This window comes from Calidris pugnax, unplaced genomic scaffold (genome assembly GCF_001431845.1).
Source record: "Calidris pugnax isolate Ruff unplaced genomic scaffold, ASM143184v1 scaffold17, whole genome shotgun sequence".
Classification (NCBI taxonomy): domain Eukaryota; kingdom Metazoa; phylum Chordata; class Aves; order Charadriiformes; family Scolopacidae; genus Calidris; species Calidris pugnax.
The window spans coordinates 3946114-3972081 of NW_015090794.1; the positions used below are offsets into that span (position 1 = coordinate 3946114).

At 38.1% G+C, this 25968-nt stretch overlaps 1 protein-coding gene across 8 annotated transcripts in view; it reads left to right on the forward strand.

Annotated features, from left to right (window-relative positions):
- The window catches only part of TNRC6A (trinucleotide repeat containing 6A), a 53892-nt gene that overhangs the window by 651 nt on the left and 27273 nt on the right, over nucleotides 1-25968 (forward strand). For all 8 annotated transcript variants that reach the window (XM_014936392.1, XM_014936393.1, XM_014936395.1 and 5 more), the window contains exons 2-6: nucleotides 522-569; nucleotides 2943-2978; nucleotides 12670-12760; nucleotides 16663-16684; nucleotides 25357-25692. In XM_014936392.1, coding sequence (XP_014791878.1) covers nucleotides 522-569; nucleotides 2943-2978; nucleotides 12670-12760; nucleotides 16663-16684; nucleotides 25357-25692 — 533 coding nt within the window. The remainder of the gene's footprint in view (nucleotides 1-521; nucleotides 570-2942; nucleotides 2979-12669; nucleotides 12761-16662; nucleotides 16685-25356; nucleotides 25693-25968) is intronic.

Genomic DNA, 25968 nt, shown 5'->3' on the forward strand with positions numbered 1-25968 from the left:
CGGGCTCCCCGCGGAAGCCGTGCCCGGGCGGGCGGGACGGGAGGGGCTCCCCCCTTCCCCCTCGGAGGGGCCGCGGCGTTTGCCCAAAAGCAGTGTTTTTTTCCCCGCGGAGCTGAGCTTTGACCTCCCGTGCTCGTTATTGTTTGCCCCTCGCGGGGCCGGCAGCCCTTTGCAGCCCCCGGTGTAGGCTGGTGGGGCAAGGAGGGCTTTCTCGCTGCTGTGTTTTGAAGGCATTCCCAGGCTAAAGTGATGCAGCAGAATTGTTTTCCTTAAAGTACTTGAGGCGATGAAGTGGAGGTTGGGCAGTAGCGAAGGGTGGCTGGTGCTGGTTGTGCTCCACTTGCCTCGCTGTCCCCGGGTAAACATATCATTTGATTACTTGGCAATCTGTGGTCTCCCCGTTTCCTCCTGACAAACCAGCGTATGGAGCTCAGTGTGTATCTTAACCCCGCTCCAGTTTTATTTTTTGCTTTGTGCTGCATTACTGTTGACATGGAAACCAACACCACTTTCTGTTCCAGAGAATTGGAAGCTAAAGCTACCAAAGAAGTCGAAAGAAAACTAAGCAGGTAAGACGCTCATTTAAATTCACTCCTACAGTTCAGAACAAGAGTTGGCCTTGGGCTAGAAATCATTGTGGGCTTTATCTGGAGCTTTAATCTCATGTTAATTGTAAGGATAAAAAAAAAAACAACCCTGAATTTGAAAATGTGCTGCTCTATTGCAGAGAGAAATCTCTGCAATTTTGGTTAATTCTATAGACTAAACACTTTTTTTAGCATGGTTTCTTTTGCATAATAACAATATTAAGTTCTGTAATAGAACTTTTTTAATAGGATAAGTTTTTGAAGAGAAAAATAACTTACTTTTCTGTCCTAAATTGTAGTACTTAACACTAATTAAAAATTAATGAAGGGTTTGTTGGTTTTTTTCCTATGCAGTTCAGGCAAATATTGTTGGGAGACAAGAAATTGTTTGTTTAGGCAAGACATTTCCTCAAATAAACTGTATATTGACATGTAACTTTTAGGGATTTGCCTCTTTTTCCCTGAAGAGTTAAAGGCGTTGAATTTCCCACTAGCATGTAGTTTTTATTTGAGAACTTTGTAGAATGAGCAGTTCCTTTTTAAAATTGCTTAGGTGAAGAGTTTAGATTTATGTTGCATTAAAAATTCTGTGCCAATAATATACATCACTTCTGTATTTTAAGAAATTTCCTTCAGCACTGTTTATTTTTAGTACAACTTGCTTGCAAATATCCACCTCTTTCTGTTGTTTACATTCTTTGTTTTTGACTTTTGTCCTACTTTCTTTTTGTGTTCTCTTCCAGTTAGACCTTAAAGGGACTTTTGCTAGCAAACTTCTAAGGGGACTTCTACTAGGGCCATATGAAATATGCTGAAACCCTGAATATAACTGGTAGAATATTAGTTTCTGGTACCTTGCATTTTTTCTTAATTACTGTGCCTAATCAGTCTCCAACTTCCAGATTGATTTATGATTACACTGTGAAACTGATTGTGCATCTTCCTTTTTTTTTTGGTAATATGCTTAAGCATGAATATTTTTTTCCATTTTGTTGCTGAGATGTATGGAATCTTTAAGATACACTTAGCATATTGCTTGTAAATACGATGTCGAGGTCATTGTTAAATGGACTTTACTTGAGGAAAATGACTTTAAATTGCAACTCTTTAAGTAATCTGTCTATAAAAGGTACCAAAAAATAATTAAATCGTTGGCATTCTGTGGAAAGCACTTGGTGCATACTTGATGCCAGAAGCGATTTCAGAACTATATTATTTAGATGGACAGAGTGCTAAGTTCAGAACGATATTGTGGTGCAAGTCTTAGTAGGTATTCACATTTTTATGACGGTAGGAGAGATCTCTTGTCACTCTGCCAGGCGGGGCGGGCAGCAACGAGAAATGAAAGTAAACTATAGAACTGTCTAAACTCTGTGCTTTGTGGGGGGTGGGGACAGAACAAGGTTTACAGAGTAAATTCTGGTATGGAATGGGTCTCCGTGTTTTCTGAAAGAGGTGTATATTTTATTCATCTAAAAGATTCAGAACTGGGTTTAAGTTAACATTAATATACCAGTTATTTTCAGAAACCTGTATTCTAACTGGTTTATGTTTAGTGAGGGAGTTTTCATCATGTGAGCCCATAGTCTGATAAAACTGTGGCGTGCCTACTCTGGATAGGCCTGATTAATTGTTTTACTGTTGTGGAACTCAACAGATAGCCCTCATTCTTTCTCTAATGTCATTATTTACAATCTTATTAAATTCACAGCAACCTAGTCAAATTGTAAAAGAGCAAATACCTTTTCCTGGGAAAGGCAAATAGACCTATGCTACAGTTTTTCTTAATCTAAAATTGCACAGAGTATATGTAAACTGTGAACTCCATGGGACATTGGCATTGCTTCATGTATCTTCTTAAGTCACCTTTGGAGTTTCTGCTTATAAATTACTAAGTAGCAATTATTTCTTTTTATCTGACTAGGAATATTGGCCTAGGCTGTGGGTTTGTGATAGGATAAGTATTGTAGGTTTTACTACAGCCTGCTTATCCAGTAGGAGTGATTACTGTTTTAAACTCAGGATTAGCAATTTGGCTTGTTTGGCCTTTTGGAAAAGAATCTTCATTTGGTCTGCACTCTCTTTAAAATGCATATGTGCATCGTCCTAGGCAAATATTCCGAGTCTCAAAAATAAGCATAGTGCATGATTTGTGACAGTAATTCAAATAAATCTATTGCACTCTGTATTGTTGCATAATGTTACGAGTTAAATGTGACCTGTTCAGTCTACTGCTGAACAAGAACTGTCCAGTGTTAACTGGAGGAATGTAAGAGTTAAAATTAGGAGCAGTAAAAATCACCATTTATTTTGTCTGATTTAAGAAATAACTTTTAAATTCTGTTTGGTAAACAGGGCTTTCCTGCCTCATTTATGTGGAACTGAGAGAAGGTAAATATCCAAAATACGTTTATAATTTATTTTTTTTTTTCCAAACATGGGAATCTGATTCTTCCTTCACGGGGATGCAAATTATAGGGGAGATTTGCAAACTGCTTTCATTCACCTGTGTTCTGCTCCAGAGAGTCCTTTTGTATTGGTTGTAGACTGTCCATGTTCTGGGAATGCAAACCTTTTACCTAAAATCATGTATACCTCAAGATTTCATCCATGTGTTCTACTAAGTTACTACTGTATTTTTTAAATTAGTCTTCTATGTTAGAGTAACCACCATATTTCCATGAGGCTTTCCTTATTTGCTGCAGTAAAAAAAAAATGAGATGGCTCAGTGATAGAGGCATGGAGAAGCAGTGAGAAACGTAGTCATTTCTGTTGATGTTTAAGCACTTGATTTTCTGCTGGGTTTTTTTGGGGGGTGGGGGTTTTCTCCTGATAACTTCTTATGGGATGACTTCTGCTGTCAAATGGGAAGAGTTTATTGCAGAGGCAGCATTCTGCTCATACTTTTCAAGACCTTTGGAGGTACTTAGGCAAAATTATGCATTCCTTTCTCCTTGATGCACACATTTTCAGGTCAGATGTAATTGTCAGGTTGGTCCCGGTAAGGTAACTTGCATTTGCCTTTTCTTTTTCTAGTCTTAGAGCAAATCCATTGTGTGGTGTAATTCTTGACTCTGTGTTAATAAAACTGAAGCACTCTATGGTGTGGGGATCTTATGGTTTAGATGCCAAACTTGAGCAGTCATTAGGGTTTATGTGTCTGTTACAGATCCCCTATATGACCAGTGTGATTCTGCAGAAGCCTTTTAATCTATCTTGTTTCCCCGTTTGTTGAATGAAGATATGAATTGTTTATTGCTGCTACTGAAGTCTTGTGTATTTAGATGATAAACTTCTTGGGAAAGAGATTTGTCTTTTGTATGCTTGTGTAGCAGTAAGCATCTCGGATGAAACTTCAGGGCAAAACAGTAAAACAAATATTATTCCAGAACTATGGCATATTGATAGAGCTTGTAGTTAGGAACATAGTTCTGTTGAGCCAGCTGCTGTGTTAGGAAAATGGGAAAGACGAGTGTATTCCAAGTAAGTGGTAGTGGTAGACATGGCAGGTAGAATTCTATCACTTTGCTTTTAGGGTGATAATTTAAAGACTGAGGTATTTAAGAGCAAAAAAGAAAGTAGCTGACACACGTTTACTAATTAATTATTCATTGAAGTAATTGTTTCAGTTTTTAACTTGGCAGCGCCTCTTCTATACATTAATAGCTGGAAAGAATTAACACACACGCAACATCTGTAAATAAGTGGTTTTGTTTTGTTATCGGTGCCTGAGGCTTTCTGTGCTGCTGTGTAAAATGCTGAGTGGGTTTAGTTGCCAGAGTCTTTCCATTTAAGGCACTGGTGGATTTGGGGATTTTTTTGTTAACTTCCAAATACTGGTTTCTATGCCATAAGCTTGAAGAGTTCTCTTTTTGGTGTAGTATGATATTTTAAGAGAAGCATTGATAAAGGAATTGCAGGATCCATTTTTAATCAAAATACACATTTTATAGTTGATTCTTATATAATGATGCTTTAGTAGAAAAGCGAGCTATTGGTTTTTTATAGAAACTGAGAAATAATTCTTATTGGCAGTTGTATGTAATTCCATAATTTTAAAAAAAATGTAAAGATTAGGGAACTTGCAGGTCAGAATGCAGAAAAATTATCAAAACTTAAAAGTCTTAGAATATGTTGGGAAGTCTGTGTCCGATATCAGACATAGTTCCCATATGCAGTGCATGCACACAAACATGTTTGCTGCCTTTGCAGAATTGTAAAAGATCTTTCAATTCCAAATACTTAAATGTAATTATTTGGCAGTGTTCCACCTGTAGCATTGCAAGTTAATTTGTAACTAGAAGAAAAGCAAATGGTGGGAAGAACTTATTTATTTATTTCCCCAAAAATGTATTTTAAGTATTTGTCACTGGAAATTTTAGAGTGGTTTCAACAGACAATGTGTATAATCACTTCTAATTCTGAATTTTATTTTTATTTCATGTAGTATTGCAGGTAGAAGGTCCATACTTCTCTTTTTACCATCGGTTAGTAGTAACACAGGGCCAGTAAGAGGTTGGCTGGTTGTTTAACTGGTCTCCTTTGTCCAGCAGCAAAGTGCTTCCCCTGCGTGACCCCCTGCCTGCTGTTGGCTGTAGCCAGCCCAGTGCTTGGCCACTCCGTGTGTTCAGCGTGGGGGGCTGCAGCAGAGACATCAGAACCCCCAGTGCAGCCTTTGAAGTGCTTCAAAGGACACCTAACATGCAATTCCTTTGGGAGAATCCCTTCACAGCCTCGAGGCTTCTGCAAGCGTTTGTTGGTGTTGGTGGCAATGCCTTTAAAAATGTGCTAGCACCATCTTGTGGGGCAGAGTGACTTTAATGTGCTCTCAAAGTGTTTTTTGGAGGTGCCTGCTTGGCTGGCAAACACTGTGCGTGAGCATCTGTACCAGTGCTGGCATCTCTAGAGGTGTTTGTGGAGAGGCAGTTCTGTTAGTGCTGCCTTGTAGAATCCAGAAACCCAACCAATGCGATTCTGTTGCATGGGAAGTTGGGTTCTGGTGAATGGCAGGTAACTGGTGTGAATGGCAGGTAACTGGTATTACTGGTGAATGGCAGCCTGGTTTATTTCAGTATTGAAATTCGCTGTGTGCAAGTAATACACACTTTCACTCGAAGATAAATACTGAGTTCAAATCATAATAACACAGTGGAATGTCTTAGATCCTAATATGTGTCAAAATTCTTCTTGTAACCATAATTTCCTCAGTGAGGTAACTAGAATTATAGTTTTATTGTGGCATAACATGTTTCCTTTTTATATATCGTAACAGCAAAGATAGCGTGCTGCAAAAACAGTAATTATTGCATCGTCAGTATGTCTTCCAGGCAAAATATAGGCATACTCAGTTCTCTTCTTCTGTAACGTAAGAATAGGGGTTAAATAGGTCTATTTCAGCCCAGATATTTTTATAACACCAAGCTGGAGCTTTTGAAATTACAGGGTAATGGAATTTTTTTCAAGAATTGAAGTAGTAAGTAAAATAGGATTCAATATAAACATTACCTGAAGTGTTTACATTTTGAGCATTGCAGCTTTTTTCCAGTTTGCAAGCCAAAGAGCAAATCAAGCCCAACAAAAATAAAATTAGCATTGTCAGAACTCAAGACAAAGAAGTAGTAGTGAATGCTGTAAGAGTGTAGCTGCTTTTTGTTTAATGGCACGTGATTGTGAAAGTAATGAAGTTGAAGACTTCGTGTCAAAATCACCCACAATCACAAGGCACTTGTCAACGTGACACCTTGTCCTAGAAGATTTTAAAGTACTTTCCTTTTTTTTAATAGCTTAACTGAGTAAAGCGTTTTGGTAGTTGTTTGGGTTTTTTCCCCTTACACAAACAAGAATTGTGCTGAGGTACACAGAATTGGAGAAAAAAATATTTTAAAATAAATAATGGTAAATATTTATCTGACACTCAGTCTATCTTAAATTATGCAGATAATAGCAGCTCCTACTTGTATGTTCTCAGGGCCGTCAAATGTGCAGTCTCTCCTGAGATCAACATCCATTTTCATTTGGTCTCACTTGAAAATAAAGCACCTTTCAAGTTAAGCTATTTAAACTGAAGGCCTTCGCTCCAGTCTCAAATGTGAATTTCGTATGGTGTGGATATTTTATTTTCAGTTGATCTAAATTGAAAAATAAGGTTTGCATTTCTGCTAAGACAATTTAACCTTGGGCAAGCTAATCCAATTATATAGGAGGAAAAAGAAATTCCCTGTACGTGTGTTTCAGTGAAAGTTGGATGGCTGATAAGGGAAAGAATAGAAGTCTGTTTATATATTCCTGTTATGAATCTGAGTTCTCAGTCATTCCTTTCCATTTGGCCAGCTGACAGACCATGCTGCTACAAGCTCTTTTGCCATGCCAGGTCGATGGGTTAAATCTACCCAGACCTAGGCAAAAGCCCAGCAGAAGAACTTGCTTTTTTTTCTGGCTTTGTTACTGTGAGACCGGGTTCCTGCCGTGTTTCTTGTTACCTGCTGTAAAGTAACACGAAGCTGGTGATAGTTTGCACACAAAGAATAATATGAAGTGTTGAGTACTTAGCAGGAAGAGGTGGCTATTAAAGTCTAAGATGATAAATGGGAAATACTGTGTAACACTTCTGTTTCTCAAGGGGTAGCATTAAAAATGTAGCTTGTTTGTTATATGTTCTAATGGGTGTTGGAATCCGATGCATAAATACTATCATTTGCTGAGTGCTGAGAGGGCCGTGTATTAATGTGTTAGAGAGAATAAAGGAAACTTGCGCTTTCAGCTGTCAGAGATGGAAATTTGGGAGTTTTGCTTTAGACTGTGATGACTTAATAGTCAAATCTGAATTTGTATTTCAGGCTTATGTTTATGTAAGAGGGTAGTGGTAATAGGACTGCCTTCCTTGAGAGATTCAGTTTTCAGTGAAGAACATGGGCAGTAAGAGCTTTACTGTTGTTGGCATTTAATTGTACGATGGGATAGTTTTGCTTTCCAGTACCTGAGATTTAACATTATAATGGTAATCTACTAGTCTTTTAAAAACATGTTATGCACTAGAGGTGGGTGATTTTTTTTTCAGAAGTTGCCTAGGATCCTGATACTAATCATAGTTTTGAGGTTTTTTTAATGTGTTCTAAGATGGCTTTGTAATCTAAGATCTATTTTTCTTAAATACATGAAAATAGAATTATCAGTGTGTCATAATTTTTGATTTTTATTGTTCCTGTGTGGAAACAAAAAAAATGATGTTGGAGGCGGAATATTCCAGAGATATTAGAATCTTAGTTGTTGGCATCTGTATTCTAAAAATGAAATAAAATCTTGTTGATTTAGTTGGAGCAGGATTGACAAGTTCCTTTTTTTCTTTTTCTGTGAAAATATTCTTTTGCATTCTGCTGGCTCTTTAAAGTGCTATAGCTTTCTTCTAAAAGCTGAATGATTTTTCAGTTAATGCAGTTTTTGCACGTGACGCGCTGAGATTTGTTACACAAAACTAGAAGGTGCTAGTGGCTTTCTTAACTCTTAGAATTCTTCTCAGGTTATTGGAAATCCTTTGGGAAAGAGGACGTTGTGGGAAGGTAACAGGAATTCCTGCTGCACAGCCTGCTTGTGGTGGTGCTTTTTCCTGGGGTGGTCTTAGGAGGAAGTGGGCAGAGAACTACTCACAGGACGTGGGTGTTGAACTGGGGCTCTGGGGGGTGTCAGCCCAGCAGCACACGTGTGGGGTAGTTGTGTGTTACACACAGAGGCAATGAGGCTGTGAGAGGAGAAGGGCTGTGGACATGACTTTTCCTGGCCATGGGAGGAAGATATGGTACTTAGCCTTATCTGTTGGATTAGATGTCTCTTATTCTCAATGGTACCTCAGGAAATACTGTCTTCCTGAATAGCGAATCAGTGCCTCTTCTGTGGTTGGAAGTCAAGTGGAAATGAAGGGTCTGTTCTGTCAAAAATGGACTGTGATACATAGAAGCTATTTTTCCTAGATGGATTTCAGACCTACACACTTCTTGTATTGGTTACTGATTCAAATTACCTGTTAAAAATTGGACTGTTCCAAATTAACTCAAACTGGGGATCAGCGTTACCAATGTCAGTTTGGTTACAAACGCTCAGGATGCCAGTCAGTGATGGACAAAACTGACTTATGTGTCACCTTTCTAATGCACAGACGTCACTGCGGGTTACTCATTACCTCAGATTTGCAAAGTAGCCAAGGGATTGCTTTGGATGAAATTGGCCAACTGTAGTTTTTTCCTGTAGTTAGGTGACTAACCTCTTAGTGAAATAGTTTTTGAGACCTAATTGCAAATGCAAGATTGCTTTTTGCAGTGACAGTCCTAAATGAATCTTGGAGCCAGAAAACTATGATAAAGTGCAAAATAGTGAAGTTGTAATTGATGGTTTGTGATTTGTCTTGCAATGCAACTGGAATGCAGAGGGGTCTCAGGAATAACATTTGTAGGTTTTGGGGTTTTTTTCCATATCTTAACACATCAGAAGCTTACTCTCTGTTATTAGAAGATCTTAACAGACAGAATTTTGTCTGTGGAAACTTTTTTAAGTGGTGGTCTGTCTGGTACGTTACTGTATACGTGTGGTGCAAAGAATACTGGTATTGTTTGGCTGCTCATTGTCAAAGCTGCTGCTGCTCTACCTCTGGTAAATACCTGCAGTGTCAGGCAGCTTTTGTTAACACATACAGCATGAGTTGATGGGGACTTGTAACATTCACCCTAAAAGTGGTAGAGGAGAAAAGGGGTGCTGGATATGCAATAAATCAGTGTTGTTCCAACAGAAGGGAGCACTGGGAAAATGTGCAAGTAGAGAATGAAGTGGGATTTGCAGTGAGAACAAAGTAGGGATGAAAACTGATGTCTGTTTGCATTGGTTACTGTGCAGATACATGTAGCCCTGCTCCAAAGGTTTTCTGTTTACAGAGAGAAATTAGAAAAGATACTTGTAATTAAATAAAGAAATACTTGTTCTGTGAATATAAAACTTTACTCCTTTCCAGACAAATTGTTTTTACCATCTAGATGGAATGTAGTTGTTGTCTGGCAGTATTAGTAGTAATTAAAGTACCTTTGAGAAAAATGCTTCAGTTACTCAAAAAGCAATCTCATGATTGTCTCGTGTGCTAATGTTAATAGTCTCAGGAGTTCCTGTACTCTATAATATTTTAAGTATTGCTGGCTTTTTTTCTTCCACAATGAATGTGATGTGAAAGTACTACCATATATCTTTTTGTTTTAAACTAATAATAGCCAAGTGGCCACAAGCTTTGAAATTTAAATACAAGTATCATTATTATGGCATTGTCCCTGCTGGGAGGGGAACCACTTTCAACATCTTGTTGAAGAATCTCACAACGGGAGAAAAGAACAGTTTTGAAGTTTAAGGGTAGAACTCAAATGGGCTGCAATAGCATGCAGAAGAATGGCAGTATTATTCAGAATGCAAAATACAGTAAGTCACTGGCTACCATAAAGTGAAGACCTGATGAGCTGCTTAGTATTACTTACATTGGCACTACCTATAATGAGAGGCAGGTGCTGAAAGAGTGCTGTTTTGTCTAATTAAAAAGTGAGAAAGTTATATGAATTTGCCACAGTGGAACTGGGCAACTGGGAACTGGGAGTCACATGTGGGTTTTAAAAAAAAAATTAAAAAAAAAAAGATCAAGATCGATGCCTGCATTCATTTCGAAAAGGGTTTGAGCTGTGTTAAAAGTGGAATTAACCAATTATTTATATATTAAAGTAATGACAATTTTAATACTTGTTGGAATATCTTGTGTTTTACTGTATTCAATTGTCATTGCTTCTAACACATATATAATTATATTATTTGAAACTGGAGGTTTGTAATTGTACGTAGTTAGGGGTTAAAAAGGAGCCTAGCTTTTCTAGGCAGAAGCAAATCACTCATTGAGTGTCCAGTATTGACATTGTTAATTCATTTTCCCCACAAAGTTTTGTATAACAAGGTGTCTTCTGTTTGATAATGTATGTGCAATTATATGACATTGAATGAGGGTAACTTTTTTAAAGGAGATTTTAGTACATTCAAATTAATTGTGAAATAAAATATCTTCTCTTGTTCTGCCTTGCTTAGTATGTGAAATGCATGGCAAAGATAAAACCAGAGCTTTTTATGTTCAAAGCTGAATTTTGGAGATAGACATCAGACAAGACCACTTGTCACAAACAGGGGTGTGAATTCCCTTCCATCAGTTGTTTCTTGGCTTTTTCTTTAGCAACAGTAAATAACCTGTGAGACTCTGATTTAAAGTTTTACTGTCTAGACCTCTCTGCAGAGACTTTGAATCTGAGCACCTCTTGTTACCTTAGCTGCAGCTGATCAGATAGAAAGTATGGAGGGGTTTGAGAGAACACCAGTTACATATGAAACATTAATTTAAAGAGAGGACTTACACTAATCTCTGAAGGTTATTCAAAGAGTAAATTTCTTCCTTTACTTAGTCAAAACGTGTGGAGTTTGTTCCCACATCCTATTCAAAGTAATTAGGATGTGTCCGAAGGCTGTGGTTTGCCCAGTGAGAACGTAGATGCGTGGTGGAACTGGTGTTAAGGTTCAGGACATCAGAGGGATGTGTGTTGTAACCTAGATCTATGCTTCACAAGGAGATCTGGAAAAACATTTTCAACCTATTTTTTAATCTTGTCCACCTGACTATATGGTCAGGGTTTGTGAGCTAAAAGCTTCCAAGCATTTGAGCTCAGAAACATTCCTGACCCTGAAATGGCAAAGAAGGGCCTTGCAAGTAAGCTTTCTAGTACACAGAACCGCTTTATGCTCCCAATCTCAAACTTTGAAGTAACCGAATAATAGTAGGCTCCTTCTCCCTCTGTCTCACAGTCTTCTGACAAAAGCAAGCTGGCGCCACTGTGTTATTTTATATTTAGATTTATCGTTGCATTCTAACCTTCAGAATCCTTCTTTTTGTGAGCAATTGTTTTTATTCTTATGTATGAAACAACTGATCTTTGGTTGCACATTCCGTGTTGTCACGAGCTTTTTGCACAGTTGGCCCAAATGCGGTTTGTCTGCCTGTTGCCAGAGTCCTTTCTGTCGGTTTGTGTGGAGTTCGTTCTCATTCTCATCTCTCCAAGCATGGACTTAAAGAAAAGTTTCTTTTTTTGTTATCATTACATTTGTGTCGGAATTGGTTCCTACTGACCCTGATGGCTTGCAAATGTGCTTGCATGTCTTTAGTTCTTTCTGCTTTTTATGCTCTCCACGTTCTCCCTTTTGTCTTGCCTTTGCTGAATTCTGATTTTAAGAGAATGTAGTGTAATCTGGAAAGTGGTGTTACTGCTAAGCCTTCTGTTTTAGCATGTAAAACTTTGTATTAAGCGAATTTAAATTAAGGTAACAGGTTTTGTTTTCACGTTTGTCAAGTTATAGTTCTGACGCTCCTTTGACGTGGTCTAAAACTGAAAGCTCTGCTATTCAAAGCCCTCCTCTGACCATGCTCTTCAGTTCATGTTCCTGCTGGTTCATGCATCCTTCATGTCATACGGATGCACAGCCAGTGGAATTAGCAGGACAATGTATATATGTCAGCTGTGTTTAAGACCAGGGAGCTGGTGGGGGTCACTGCGGGGCTGTCCAGGCACTGGTGTTGGTGGAAAAGGGTGTGTGGGGCTGGGGAGGAACCCACTGTTGGCTTATCCTGGGTGTAGTCAAACTCTGTGCTGGGTCTGAGCCCACCAGAGCGTGTGACAGAGGGGAAATGTGGTGTGTGAGAGCTCAGTCATGCGAGTTCACAATAGCAGGTAGAGATTAAATAACATCTGAATTTGCTCTGGCTTTTAAATCAAATTAATGTCTAAGCCTTCATTGTAAGTTTCAGAAAAAAAAAAGAAAATCTTCCATCTACCTTGACACTGCATCTGCTCTAAAAGTTTTGTCACTTGTGATTTGCAGTGAAAGTACATAGTCCCTGTAGAAATATTATCCAATTAGAAGTAAAATTCCCCAGTTCCTTTTGTGTCACTGTGAAATAATTGTTCTAAAATGAATCTAAGTGTGTACAGATTGTATTTTGGGAGAGTTAATTACAAACTGTGTGGTTCAGGGATTTAGTGCAAGAAGAGGAAGAACAGTTGATGGAAGAAAGGAAAAAGAGAAAAGAAGACAAGAAGAAGAAGGAAGCTGCTCAAAAAAAGGTATGTTGAACATTAAAAAATAAACCCCTGTGTTTATGGGTGACTTCTATTTCATCACTAGTAAATACTTGTTTAGCTGCTGTTATGCAGAAGTGTTTTCTTTTTAATTTATTGTTTTAAGCTTTCCATGTACTGTTAGTTCCTTAGTGGTAACTGACATATCAGACCTCTTAATTGGCTTTATGTACAGTTTCTTCAGAGATTAAATATTCTTCTGAGATGACCATTCTTTTTCCTGATTGTCAGTTGAAACAGTTTCAAGTTTGAAAACTTCTCAGTGTTAGTGCATTTATTAGTATAATAATTTTTATTTGAGATAGGATCTTCTTATCCTTTAGTATGGAAACGGGTGTCTTCAGACAATTTGTATTAGGGAATGTGGACAAAAAATGAAAATATTGACAGCAGAGGTGTTTGGGCATGGAAACATCACAGAAATGCTTGTAAACACTTCAGAATTCCTGTTTCCTGTCAAGTTATTAATCATGGCCATTGATTCTAAATACTGACCCTAAGCTTGAGAGAGGAGCTTGTAAATGTTATTCAAAAACATGTCTGTTTCAGGTTGGTTTGCTACCTGGTGGTAGCAAAGTGAACCTGCTTAACAGTTTTTCTTTGATTCCATTGACTAATGCTAGATATTTGTTGCATGATCAAAAAATCAATAGTCAGCTCTCCTTGTTTGTTGGCCTAAATAAAGGTGTATGTTGTGCACCTGTACAAAATTAGAAATGTCTACTCTTGCAACAAATATAAATTGAATAGTATTGGAGGGGTACTCCAAGAAGAGGTGTTTGCTCATATTTCAGAATGAGAGGGTTTTTTCAGTAGCTGACTGTAAAGCTGCATAATAATTTTTGGACCTCAGTTGCAAAATTGTGCCTCATTTTTCCTCTTGGAATTCTTTTTTAATCAGAAGTTGTAGTGGGAAAGGAGCTGGTTTACTTATACAATTTGAATCTTTTAAACAAGTGGTTCTTCATAGCTGACTGACTTTCCCAAAATTTAGTTTTTTCATGAGTTTGAAAGACATGCTTGAGAGTGAAATTTTTGGGAGAAGTAAATGCATAAATATTTTTTGAAAGTGAAGAGATTAGACCTTTGCCTAAAATTAGTTTTGCTTTCACTTTCTTGTGCCATGGAGCACGTGATGGGCTGTTCTTCAAAAGTCACAGGTCTTTATGGATGTCCTGTATTCTTAGAGTAACAAAATACTGAGTGTGTGGATTTTATGTATCAGCAGCTTCTATGAAAAAAAGGGAGTAGGATGCCACAAGGGTGCTCATCTGCATTCCTGGAGAGGCTTAAACCTGATCTAGATTAAAGAGAATATACCTCTGAAAAACATGGTAACAAACTGCCAGTTAACTTTCCCGTTTAAAAAAAAAAAAAAAGGTCTTTCTTGTGCCATGGAGCACGTGATGGGCTGTTCTTCAAAAGTCACAGGTCTTTATGGATGTCCTGTATTCTTAGAGTAACAAAATACTGAGTGTGTGGATTTTATGTATCAGCAGCTTCTATGAAAAAAAGGGAGTAGGATGCCACAAGGGTGCTCATCTGCATTCCTGGAGAGGCTTAAACCTGATCTAGATTAAAGAGAATATACCTCTGAAAAACATGGTAACAAACTGCCAGTTAACTTTCCCGTTTAAAAAAAAAAAAAAGGTCCTAGTACCAACATGGCTTGATTCTAGATTAAAATGAAAACTTGTTAATGTGGGTCACAAGGAAGGCAGGATCCCTTTTATGTTCTTTTAATATTAATGAACAGTTTCAGATTGGCCAGAATTGCTCTTTTTTGTTTTGCAAGCTAACTTTTTCTGTTTGATATCTGAAAAACATACTGGTTTGTGTTATCAACCATAGGCTCACTAGCAAAAACTTTAAAGCATTTAATCGTGCAATACGAAATATGTTCAATTTTTTTTTTCTTTTAGAAAATAGCACCTTAGTGTAAAAAGAAGTCAGTAGCATTATCCTATGACCCTTTCTCTTCACTGATCTCTCTGGGTGCTGTGGATAGTCAGAAACAGCATAAATTGTCTCATTTTCCTGTTCATGGGTAAAGTACCAAGCTGATGAATTGATTTCTTAAGTCACAGCTGGGGAGGGGGGTGAGATTACAGGTTCTCCAGAGTAAGCTCTAAACACCTGTATAGGCAAGGCAAGAACTGAAAAGGCACCATGTAATCATACTGTGGAAGAAAAAGCTAATCCTTGGGTTTTATACATCCTCTAGTTTTTTAATAATTGGAACTAAAAGGAGTAGAAAAATACCAGCAGCAATCAGAGAAGGTTTATTCTGTGCTTGCATCCTGATGCTGAGCGGCTTTCGTGGGACGCCAACTGTTGTGTTCTGTTTACCTTTTTATGATTGTATAAAAATGTGGTCAGAACACTTGGTGCAAAGCCAGCTGCTGGGCATACAGTACCTGGGAGTTGAAGTGCATACAAAACTTCCCAAGTCCTCAAAATATTTTGTTTTTTTAACCAGATGTGTTGAACAAAGAACATAATGAAAAGTTGTGGTATTATGTAGTGGCCCCAAGTACAGCAACTGCCTTTTGGAACATGAGGAAGGGGGACAGTGATGTTGGAGGAGTCAGGGTAATATGGATAAGATGGATAAAACTGAAAATGAAGGTGGTGTGGGTTTTTCAGTACACTTGTGTAAGCAGCCATTGGCTTTGGTTTTGCTTTCTTAATTCCAGGGCTGATGTGTTACTGTTAGTAGGGTGGATTTTGCAGTCTTTAGCTGTTTTTAGCAATCTCTTAAGAGCATAAATAATAAAAAAAAATTAAAGGCTTGTGCTCAAGGTTTCTAGGAAGCAAGAGTCTACATTTTGAAGTATCAGACAATATAACTTTTTTTTTTATGTATCCTTCCATTTGTCAGTTTAAGAAGTTGAAAAAGAGGATCTTCTGTTAATGTACTCTTGATTTCCTTAAGAGAAATGAGGCTGTGGCACTGAAGAGTCATCAATAAAGTTTCAGTAGTCAACCCTAACAATGCTAATGTCTGAATCTAACCAAGTCTTACATCAAATCAGTGAATCCATACATTTTTCTTGCATTCATACATGCTCTCTCTTTTTTTCCTCTCCTCAAGAATTTAATTATAGACAATCATAGCTTAAGTGTTACCACAGATTTATTGCATACTATGAATATATGCAGTATCATAATTAAAATGGGGTTGTATGCAGCTATCAAGGTGACCATATCAAACCAAATCTCATTTTGCTTTGGCATTAATGCATTTTAAAAGTGGTAATTAAGAAAACACTAGTTTCAGATAGGAAGAACTATGATTTGTGCTTTTGAGGGGTCCTTCATGAAGTCAGTTTCACTATATTTTATAGTTAAAACTGCACAATTAAGGCACGCTTTCTTACAAGAAATATTTCTCTCCTTGTTTTTATCATGTGATAAAACTTTATTCAAATAGATCTCTCATCTTGGCTGTATCACAGGTGTAACCAGTTGAATCTTGGAAATGAAAGGCTTAAAGCTTTTGCATTTATTTTCTTCCTTTAAATTTCTAGGTCCCTCCCTCTTCCCCTGCTGTATTTTGCAATAGAAGTGGTGGAGGTTCCTTGCTTCCAGGCACAGTTTTTAACTCACTTCAAACATCTTAATTTGCAAGTTTAATTCAGTCTGTTTCATGTAGCTATCTTTCAAATTAATTTTGTCTTCTATAACATTTAAACAGCTTTCTAGGCGTAAGGAATAATAGGCATGGGTTGGTTAGCGAGACACTTCTGAAGTAGATAATTAAATAACTTTAAAATATTTTAAAAGAGGGAAGTCAAAAGCTAATGTTGCTTTATGAAATGGCACGTGCGCCTGTGGTTTATCTCTTATCTGCACAAATCACTGACACTTCTTTTTTCTTGTTCTAGGCCATTGAACAAAAAATCAAAGGTAAGTTACTTTAGAGTTATTTCTATTCTGTATATTATGTCTGCATTTTTAAATGTGTTGAATCAAATGGGGCACCTGAAAGTGCCCCATTCTCAAACTAAAAAGTGGGGTCTCCTTGAAACTCAGTTGCACTTTTTCAAATGGTGACCACAAAGGACTAGAGGAGTAATGGTGAAGGGTTGATTGGAGTCTTCTGTTCTTCCTATTTTCCATACTTAATTACTTATACAGCACCAGGCATGTACGTGATATGTCTTGAGTTCTTTTCCTTACTTGTTTTTTTTCTTCCCCTTTTTTGCTTTGTTTGAAAAGTGTACGAACACTGACACTTTAATCATGGCCATGTGTAGATCCACGCAATGGATCTGTTTGAAAATTTCCAAATATCCTAAGTGCAACTGGGGTTGGGAACTTGATAGACAAATAATTCATATGTCTAGTTTTAACTAACTATTGCATGGGGAGAGATCATCCTGGCAAAATGAACAAGATGACAGTATATGAAAGCTGTAGTTTCGATGTTCAGTGGCAGACTGAGTACACTGGAGTTACTCTGAATGTTTGGGGTTTTTATACAGATCTCCATTCCCACCAGCTTCTGTAAAGGGGGGAAAAAAGATTCTTTTCACTTTCTTTAATTCTAGCTCATAACCTGTTAGTTGGGAAGTGGATAATAATTGCATAAGTGAACGTGTGGAGTGCTTGCTGAATCCCTGTTTTCTGGGAGCATTGGCTTTAATTTAATACTTACTTGAGCAGTGGTAGAAACAGGAGCTCAGAAGCCCTGCTTAGCAGAGATGCAATTACTGTTGGAAAAATCAAAAAGTGTTTGAAGTGCTGTTCTGGCATGAAGGTAGCAAAACGGTAGAGGACATACTGTGCTGGAGAAGAGGCAGAGAAACAAAGGGAAGTCTCCGTTACCGAGGTGTGTGTTTGAAGCCACATCCTAATTGGTATGTGGTTGAAATGGAGGAGGCAGGTTCTCCACCTAAAAAATGCACCTATTCTCCTGCCTAGGACTGCAGTAGCAATTGCCAGGTAGCAGGAGACACATTTACGTCTAGATTATTTAAGTGCAGTGTATGCTTTAGTGTGTGTGTTTAAATGGAGAAAAGAAAATAAATAGATTTAGTAGGACCAGTAGGTTGTCAGTGTGTGACACTGCTCTGTGGGGGGAGCAGGGGCAGGCTGGGTTCTGTGTCCTGGGGAGGTCTTCTACGTGCTACTTTGGGAAGGCTGATGTTTTGATTATGGAGTATAGAGGGAGCTGCCAGAGCACTGGGGTGGTGGAATGGTGGCACCATCCCTGTAGCCCATGTCAGTAATGGAAGTTCATGTTCTCTGTGTGGAACCATCCTGTGGGGTTCATTGGACTGATGGTGGGTCCCAGCCATTCCAGCCTGACTCTGGTCACTGAAAACAGTTGGGAATTCTATGCTTGTCTGTAGACTAGAACTATATACTTAATAAAAGTGCTGGAAGAGTATTATACTTAATAAATACTCTTCACATGTGTTTAAAGCACCCTTTTTCAAGCAGTGCATGGAATTGCGTTTGAAGTACGGGCTAAGCATTTGTTTTCTTCTGTATATTCCTGCCATGAGGCTTCTAAGATAACATACCAGTTTTAAAGAATTATGGAACTGTTTGGTTTTATTCTGAAGTAATAAAACACATCTGAAAAGATAGCGAAGAAGGAAAATGATAAAATACTTTGCTGTAAATAGTAACGTCCATTTTGAGTGAACGTTTGACCTGTGTGCTTGTGCTGCACTGGCGTCCGTGCCTCACGTCAGGGACGGGGCTGCAAATGGCTAAAAATAGCATGAAGATGGGAGGGCAGTAATTCTGCTCAGTCGGCTACCTGATGGTAATCTTCAAATTGAAAGAAAATGCCTTTCTTTTGAAGGACAGAGTAAATCTTTTTTTCTTTTTTTTTTTTTTCATTTTCTCCTCTCTTCTCAGAGGCCTTATGTTTACCGATGGAAGCGTTGAGTTCCAACTGTAATGTTATATTACCATTAAAAAGGCTATTTCGGGAAGTTTAGGAGGAATTTAGAGTTGTCAAAGGAACACAGGCTGGCAGTCCCTCTGAAGAAGAGCAGACATTGTGAGGTTCAGATACACAACTTTTTGCAACAGTTTCTATAGGAACAAATTCGTTGCTTGTGTTGCACGTAGCTCTTTCATTGTTTCAACAGTTTTGCCTGCTTGTATTCAGGATGCAAATTAATGTTTCATTAGTTTCCAAGTTTCCATCGCGTTAATGTCTTAAATAATTTATTTTGTGCATGAGCTGAAGATAAAATACAAGAGTATAGGATCTCTAAATAATTCAGAATTATGTTCCTTCTTTCAGAAAAGTAGCTGGTTAAGTGGTGGGGGTGGGTATGGAGGTTATTTCTTGGTTTTAAGCGTAGTTTGGATGGCTCTAAAATGTTGTTTTAGCTAAGGTAGAAATTGCTTTTGTACCGGCTGAAGTAGCTACCAGTGTGCATGTAAAATTATAAGACCACCTTCTGAGGAAGTTAATAGTGCTGATTTTTTTCTCCTGTTCAGGTTTAGGAATGGAAATAATGATGATGATACTAATAGAAATGTTTCTGGTACAAGTAGCATTTTAATACTGTAGTATTGTCATTAAAAATGCATGTATGTCATTCCTGTGGATTTCAAATATTCTAACCTGTCTAGTTTTATACATCTGGTTTTATTAAAAGACGGAAGAGAAAGTTCATAGGAGTTAGAGATGAATGTATTATTTACTTGCTAAGTGGAATGTTTCTCTATTTGTGCAGCAGCTAGAATAGCAAACTCCTCCATCGACAAGTGCCCTCCAAGTGCTCTTGTACCGCTATTTTAGGACAAAATAAGTGTCATTTGAAAGTCCTTATTTGTTGAGAATACCGTAGAATTGTCAATTGTTGTGGTATTCCTTCTGGCTTGGCAAAATATGTATTTTTGCTGTGTTTAACATCAGTGCTATTAAAGACAGACAAATCAATCTATTTACCCTGAATTTCTCCTAAAAGAGGACTGCAAACCGCACTGTGGCCACAAGTAGCTAATGATAAGCCAAGCACTAAAGTAAATGCTATTTAAGGCAAATGTTTGAGTTTTGTTGTCTGTGCTCACTTCAGTAATCATGCTGTAATTCGAGATTTCATTACGAGATGAAATATCTCTTTGCAGACACTTTAATGTATGTACATAATACCCCAGTGAGGTAATTCATGAAATTTGAACAGTAATGTTGATGTGAGTGTTGTGGTTAGTTGTTCCAATGCTTTTGTGCTGTGTGAAATGGTACAAGCCAGAGCTGAAAACATCTGTCAATCTCCAGTTCTGAATTCCCCCGCTTTGTAGAAGGCAGAGACGTAAAGTACTACTTTTATTGCAGAACAGAATAAACTTTGAATCAACCATTGAAACGGAAAGTGCATTTAAAAATAGCTGGGTGTGGAATTGAAATCTTTGACTCATATTTCCCACCTTGGAAACTTCTTATTCATTTTCTTCTCTGTGAAGCAAAATTGCCCGAATACACTAACTCTTCTGTTTTTTTTGTCGGATTTTTTTTTTTTTTCCCTTGCCTAACTCTGCTTTTACTGATTGGAAAAACTGTTACGTTAGCTTTTAAATCTTGAAAGCGAAGAGCAAAAAGGGAACGGAATCGCAAATGCTTGCTGTTCAACTCGCCCGTAGGAATGGCACAGAGCTTACCTTTGTGCGGATCTTCAGGGGTTAATGAATTGGCAAACAGTTAGATATTTTCCAGATCAGCTAGCTGAGCTTACAGCTGCGGCCATTTTTCCACAACGAAAATTCTAGCACTACATCTTACGTGTGTCAGCTTGAAAAGCCAGACTTCCTCTGTTTGCCCTTCAGCATTCCAGCACTGACAACTCTTTGGGGCATGACACGCAGGGAGGGAGCGTTACAATACATTTTTAAGAGGTCAGCTTCGGCAGCAGCGAGAAGAAACATTTAAATGACAGCTTGGTGCTGTTCTTTGTGTGGTTTAGGAGCCGATTTGATCTTTGTAGGCTGGTTTTGTGCGAGTGAGAAACTGTTTTCCATCTGCATTAAAGTTATTCAAACAGCTGCCTTTTTTTTTTTTTTTTTTTTTTGGGAGGGATATGCGTGCCATTTCCTTTCTCCACAGCCTGTTGGTTTTTGTTGTTTTTTTTTTTTTTTTTTTTTTTTATTGGAGGGGGAGTTTAAGTGACTGGGCCCCTACTCCAGGAGGAGTTGGCAGCAGCTCCTGGAGCAGTAAAATGACACCATGCTTCTCCTCCATTTTCTAATGAAATCTGCAGAGTGGGAAAGCAACACAAGTTGGAAGCGTCTTTCTTTGGAATCTCTCTGTAAACTCTTAACTTCTCCATCCCCTGCTTTGTGGGTTTTCAGCAGGTTTGTTCTTTATGAAAATCTCTCATTTTTTAATATTGATTTCTGTAAACTCGCTGTTACTAGTCAAGTAAATTAACTGCGATTAGACTGTAAGTCTGTTAATATTATCTTTCTGCCTGAATATAATTCAAAATAAAATACTGGTCTGCAGAACAAACTTTTATTAAACAGGCAGCTTGTTTATAACAAATGAAAATACTGGGATGATGATTAAGGGGTGTTGGAATTTATAGTAGCCATATTGGAATATTAATGTATTATTTAGTCTTCTGAGATGTTGTGGACCAGAAAATGTTGGATGGGGTAAATTGTATAGCTCAAAACTTACTCTGTGGTACTTAGGGAAGTGAAGGTAAGGGAATTCTGTTGCACTTCGGATTAATTTCAGTTTGAAATTAACATACGAATGTAAACTCTGCGGATACTTTAGTGTAACTGTATTATCTGTAGATTTCTGTTTCGTTTGCTGATCCTAGTGGAAAGAATTACTGTATTTGCTGAGGAAATGGATGCACAGAATATGTGAGAAATACCATTTTCTTAAACTGTTTGTGAAGCCTTGTTGATGTCGTAGCTTAGGGGCTGGCTTGGCAGAAAGGAGCTTGTTTATTAGTTGCACTCTTTTATAGTCGACAGTGGTTCGATTACCTGCAAGTCCATTGGATTCTGTTAGAATATGCACTTTGTCTTAAAGTAGCTTTAATTAGGAAAGTAAAGTATTAATGTTACTGCGTTGCAGTAGTGCCTAAGCACGCTACTTGCAACTGTTTGGACGTCTCGTGAAACGTCAGATAGAAATGATTTTACTTCATCAGGAGTAATTGTCTGTGAACGGTGGCAGTAGTGTAGAAAACTGAATCTCTCATTGACTGTGTTATGGGGTGTTGTATGTTGTATTAAAAATCTCTTCAAGTTGGGGGTACTTTCCACTTAAGCTGACAGTAAAAAAAAAAAAAAAAGAAGCTTAAATACAGTACACAGAAGGCTGAAGGATGTCTGTGTCCCTCAGTGGTGCCAGTCCTGTATGACTACTCTCTTGGCTTGATAATGATACACTGGCTGCAAAAAGTGGTTGTTTTCGGCGTATCACTGTCAGCACAGCTCAGGTGTAGGCTGAACTGTGCTTTAAACTGTAAAGAGTAATTAGCATGAATCAGTTGCAGCAGAAGGCATAGTGTGATCGATCAAAAAGTTAAGATTTGGGCAGTAGCTGCACAGATTGTAGTATGAGAAGAATTGCTATTTTTTTTAATTTCAAAGCTTCTTGCAGTACCTAGACCACAGAAATGCACCAAGTGCTTATGCATTAAATTGTTGACAAACTCTTAGCTATTTGCTAAAATAGCTCCTCCCCCCAAGGCTTAGTCATTTTAAGTTATTTTAGTTATTTTTAAACCAGGAAATTTGAAAAGGAATAAATGGACGATTATTTGTTTAAGAGGACTTTGTGAAATTCAGGTTTTGATCCTAATTTGTTGTCATATTCATCAGAGCATTGTGTAAGGAATCTGATCTGAGTTACCTATTATTCCATATAGGTAACTACTTAAATTGATGGAATCTGGTATGGTGTTGGTGATTTTTATCAACTTGCCAATTTATCTAACAGCTTTTGAATACCTTCTATTCCCCTCGCTCTGTACATTAAATTGACTTATGTTTGGCCATTCCTCTCCTTAATTCTGTCCTTCTCCAGTCAGCTGTGAAATAGAGAGCGCTGGGTCACTGCTGTGTCAGAGCCAGGGAGATGGTGGGGCTGTGGAGTGAGCGTGTTGGGGAGCAGCTGAAGCTGGGGCTCCTCCTCCTCCTCCCCCTTTGGGACTTCTGGCAAAGGCCTGGATCTGGCCACCTGTGAAATTTGAAATTTGAGGTCTCTCAATTTTTCCTTTTCTACTTTTAAGTAGCCTAAATATAATATTCAATTGAAACACAACTCAGAGCCTGATTCTTAGGTGACATTGCATTCTAAGGGCCTTCATGATTGTGTTTTTCTCAAAATATGTAACTCTTTATTACAGTAGAAATTTTTAAAAATTATAGTCATAAGTAACATGGATGGTATTCAAATTGTTTCTTTAAACAAAAGTTTAAGGAGTTTGTTTTCATTTATTTTTTTATGTTGTATTCACATGAATCTGTTTTAAGTAACATGGACAGTATTCAAATTGTTTCTTGAAACAAAAGTTTAAGGAGTTTTTCATTTATTTTTTTTATGTTGTATTCACATGAATCTGTTCCTGAAAGCAAATGATAAAATGTTCTTTAAAAAAAAATATGTACTAGTCAATTGAAACACAACTCAGAGCCTGATTCTTAGGTGACATTGCATTCTAAGGGCCTTCATGATTGTGTTTTTCTCAAAATATGTAACTCTTTATTACAGTAGAAATTTTTAAAAATTATAGTCTTAAGTAACATGGACAGTATTCAAATTGTTTCTTGAAACAAAAGTTTAAGGAGTTTTTCATTTATTTTTTTTATGTTGTATTCACATGAATCTGTTCCTGAAAGCAAATGATAAAATGTTCTTTAAAAAAAAATTTAAAAAAAAATAAAATTAAAGCCTCAGAAATCTACATTTCCATTTGTGTAGGAATGATATTCCTGCTTCTGACATGCTGGGAAATCATTAAGTGGCATACAGCAAGGGAAAATGTGTATGTTTAGATGCTGCCAATGTGCAAAACTATTCTTGAAAATAAATACAGCCTTACGGTAACTGAAACCCTGTTGGTCACTGGGCGCCTCCTCACCCACCAGTGCAGAGCCAGACCCTTGCTGGTCCCGAGCAGTGGTGCTTGCCTTTTCCATAGCCTGCCCCCACCTTAGAGGTGCCATTGGAGCAGTTTGATGGAGCTGTGTCCTGAACTTCTGTCGTAGGATCTCAGTGAAAAAAATGCGGGGATGAGTTCTTAACCTGGGTCACTTTCCCCTCTGTTGGCTGTACGGGCCCAGGAGGGGTTGTGCTGCTGGAGAAGGGGAGACCTGTAGCTTGTTGGAGCCTCTTTAAATGTCTGTCACCAGAGGAGTTGTGTTACTGAGCTGTGCCCTTGCTGTTAGCAGCAGGAATGCTGCACGGATTAAACAGTTTTTCCTTTGGTAACTTCTAAAACTGCTAGTTTCATTTCTTGGAGCTCAGTATAGAGATGGTGACATGACCACGTCGGTAAGTCAGTGTTAAGGGAGGTCATGATCAAGTCTTGAGGTATCTCTGGAAGTCCCACAGTAAATGTAAACACGCTTTACGGATGTCTCATCCAAGAAATTTGAAAAATACATTAACATATCAATAATGTAAGGGATTAGAAGTACAGTTTATCTGTTCAGTGGTTGGGATGAACGGCAGTAGCACCAGGAGACCCATCCAGTAGCTCACAGTATTCCTTCCTGTCCATTGAACCTTGGTTTATTAACCAGTTACCTACACCTGCACACCCCCTTACTCACCCCTTTGCTTTTGTACTGGCCAGGGTGGAGGATGTTGTGGTTTTCTCTTTATTTGGCAGGGTTGAACTAAGGGTTATAGGGTTTGGTGTTCCCATTCACAGTTGACCTCTGCAAATTATTTGACCTTCGTCTTGCCGTGAGGTGGCCGTGCTGCCAAGACCGAAAGATAATTCGGAGTTGCAGTTGCACATTTGGCTTTTTATCAACGCCAGCACAGTCCTGCCAAGCCGTGTACGGGGCTACCTGTGCTATTAACTTTTCCTGCTGGCAACAGATTGACTTAAGGGTATTAATGTATTTCCTTTCGGATTTTAGGGTTGATAAAGCAGGCAAGTCTTAACAATGTGTTTGGTATGTCCTGTTCACCTCTTGTTCTTTCTGTGCAAGACCGTAACATTTTTTCGTATGTAACACTTAAGTCTCCCAATGGAGTAAGATAATTTTTTTTTTAGTACTTAAATATTTTTCAAAATAAAGTTTAAAGTCCAAAATAAACTGGCATAGTGCTGATCTGTCAGGAAAAGCTATAGAAGGCTTGTTAGTAGTAGCATGCTTTAACTGAGATAACTTTGTTAGCAGTGCTAGCAAGACATATTTGTGCTTCCAGATCTGTGCTATTAAAGCTGTGTGATTATGGGATAATAGAGCTTTTAATGGGGAATGAGTTACAACTTGAATGAGAAAAAATGCTGCCATTACATAATATATAAACACATCATCTAAGAACATTGACTTTAGTCTTCGGTTTTTTTTGAGTTGCTGTTCTTATGAATAACTTTGTCCAACTTTCTTTTTTTTGGGGGTGGGGGTAGTGCCAGAACAAACAAAGACAAGTGTAAGCCAGCCTCAGCCTGTCACCTCTAACGGCACTTCCACAGTAACCAGCACTAATAATAATGCCAAGCGGGCCACAGCCAACAGTCAGCAGCAGCAGACCTTGCCTCGATACCCTCCTCGTGAAGTACCACCGCGATTTCGACACCAGGAACAGAAACAGCTTCTGAAACGAGGTCAGCAGTTACCAGTTATAGCTGCAAACCTGGGATCTACTCCTAAAGTATTAAACGGCCAGTCAGGAGGCAGCACTGTCACAAATAAACAGCCAGTGACCAACGGAGAAGTGCCGAACAGCAGCAAAAAACAGCCAGGTGAGGGGGAGGTACCTTGTTTTCCTTTAATTTAAAGTTTAAATTCAATTATCAGTGAAATATTTGAGCTAATATGATACAAAGTTTAAAATGTAAACTGTAGTAGAATGAATTATTTTCCTGTGTCGTAGCTTGATATTATAGGATGGTTTCCGCTGTAGTACAATGCATTATTTTCCTGTCGTAGCTTGATATTATAGGATGGTTTCCGCCATCTTTGTGCAAGTTTCATATTGAAACTTAAGACATCTTAGTTGCTTGTTGTTGCCAGTGGTG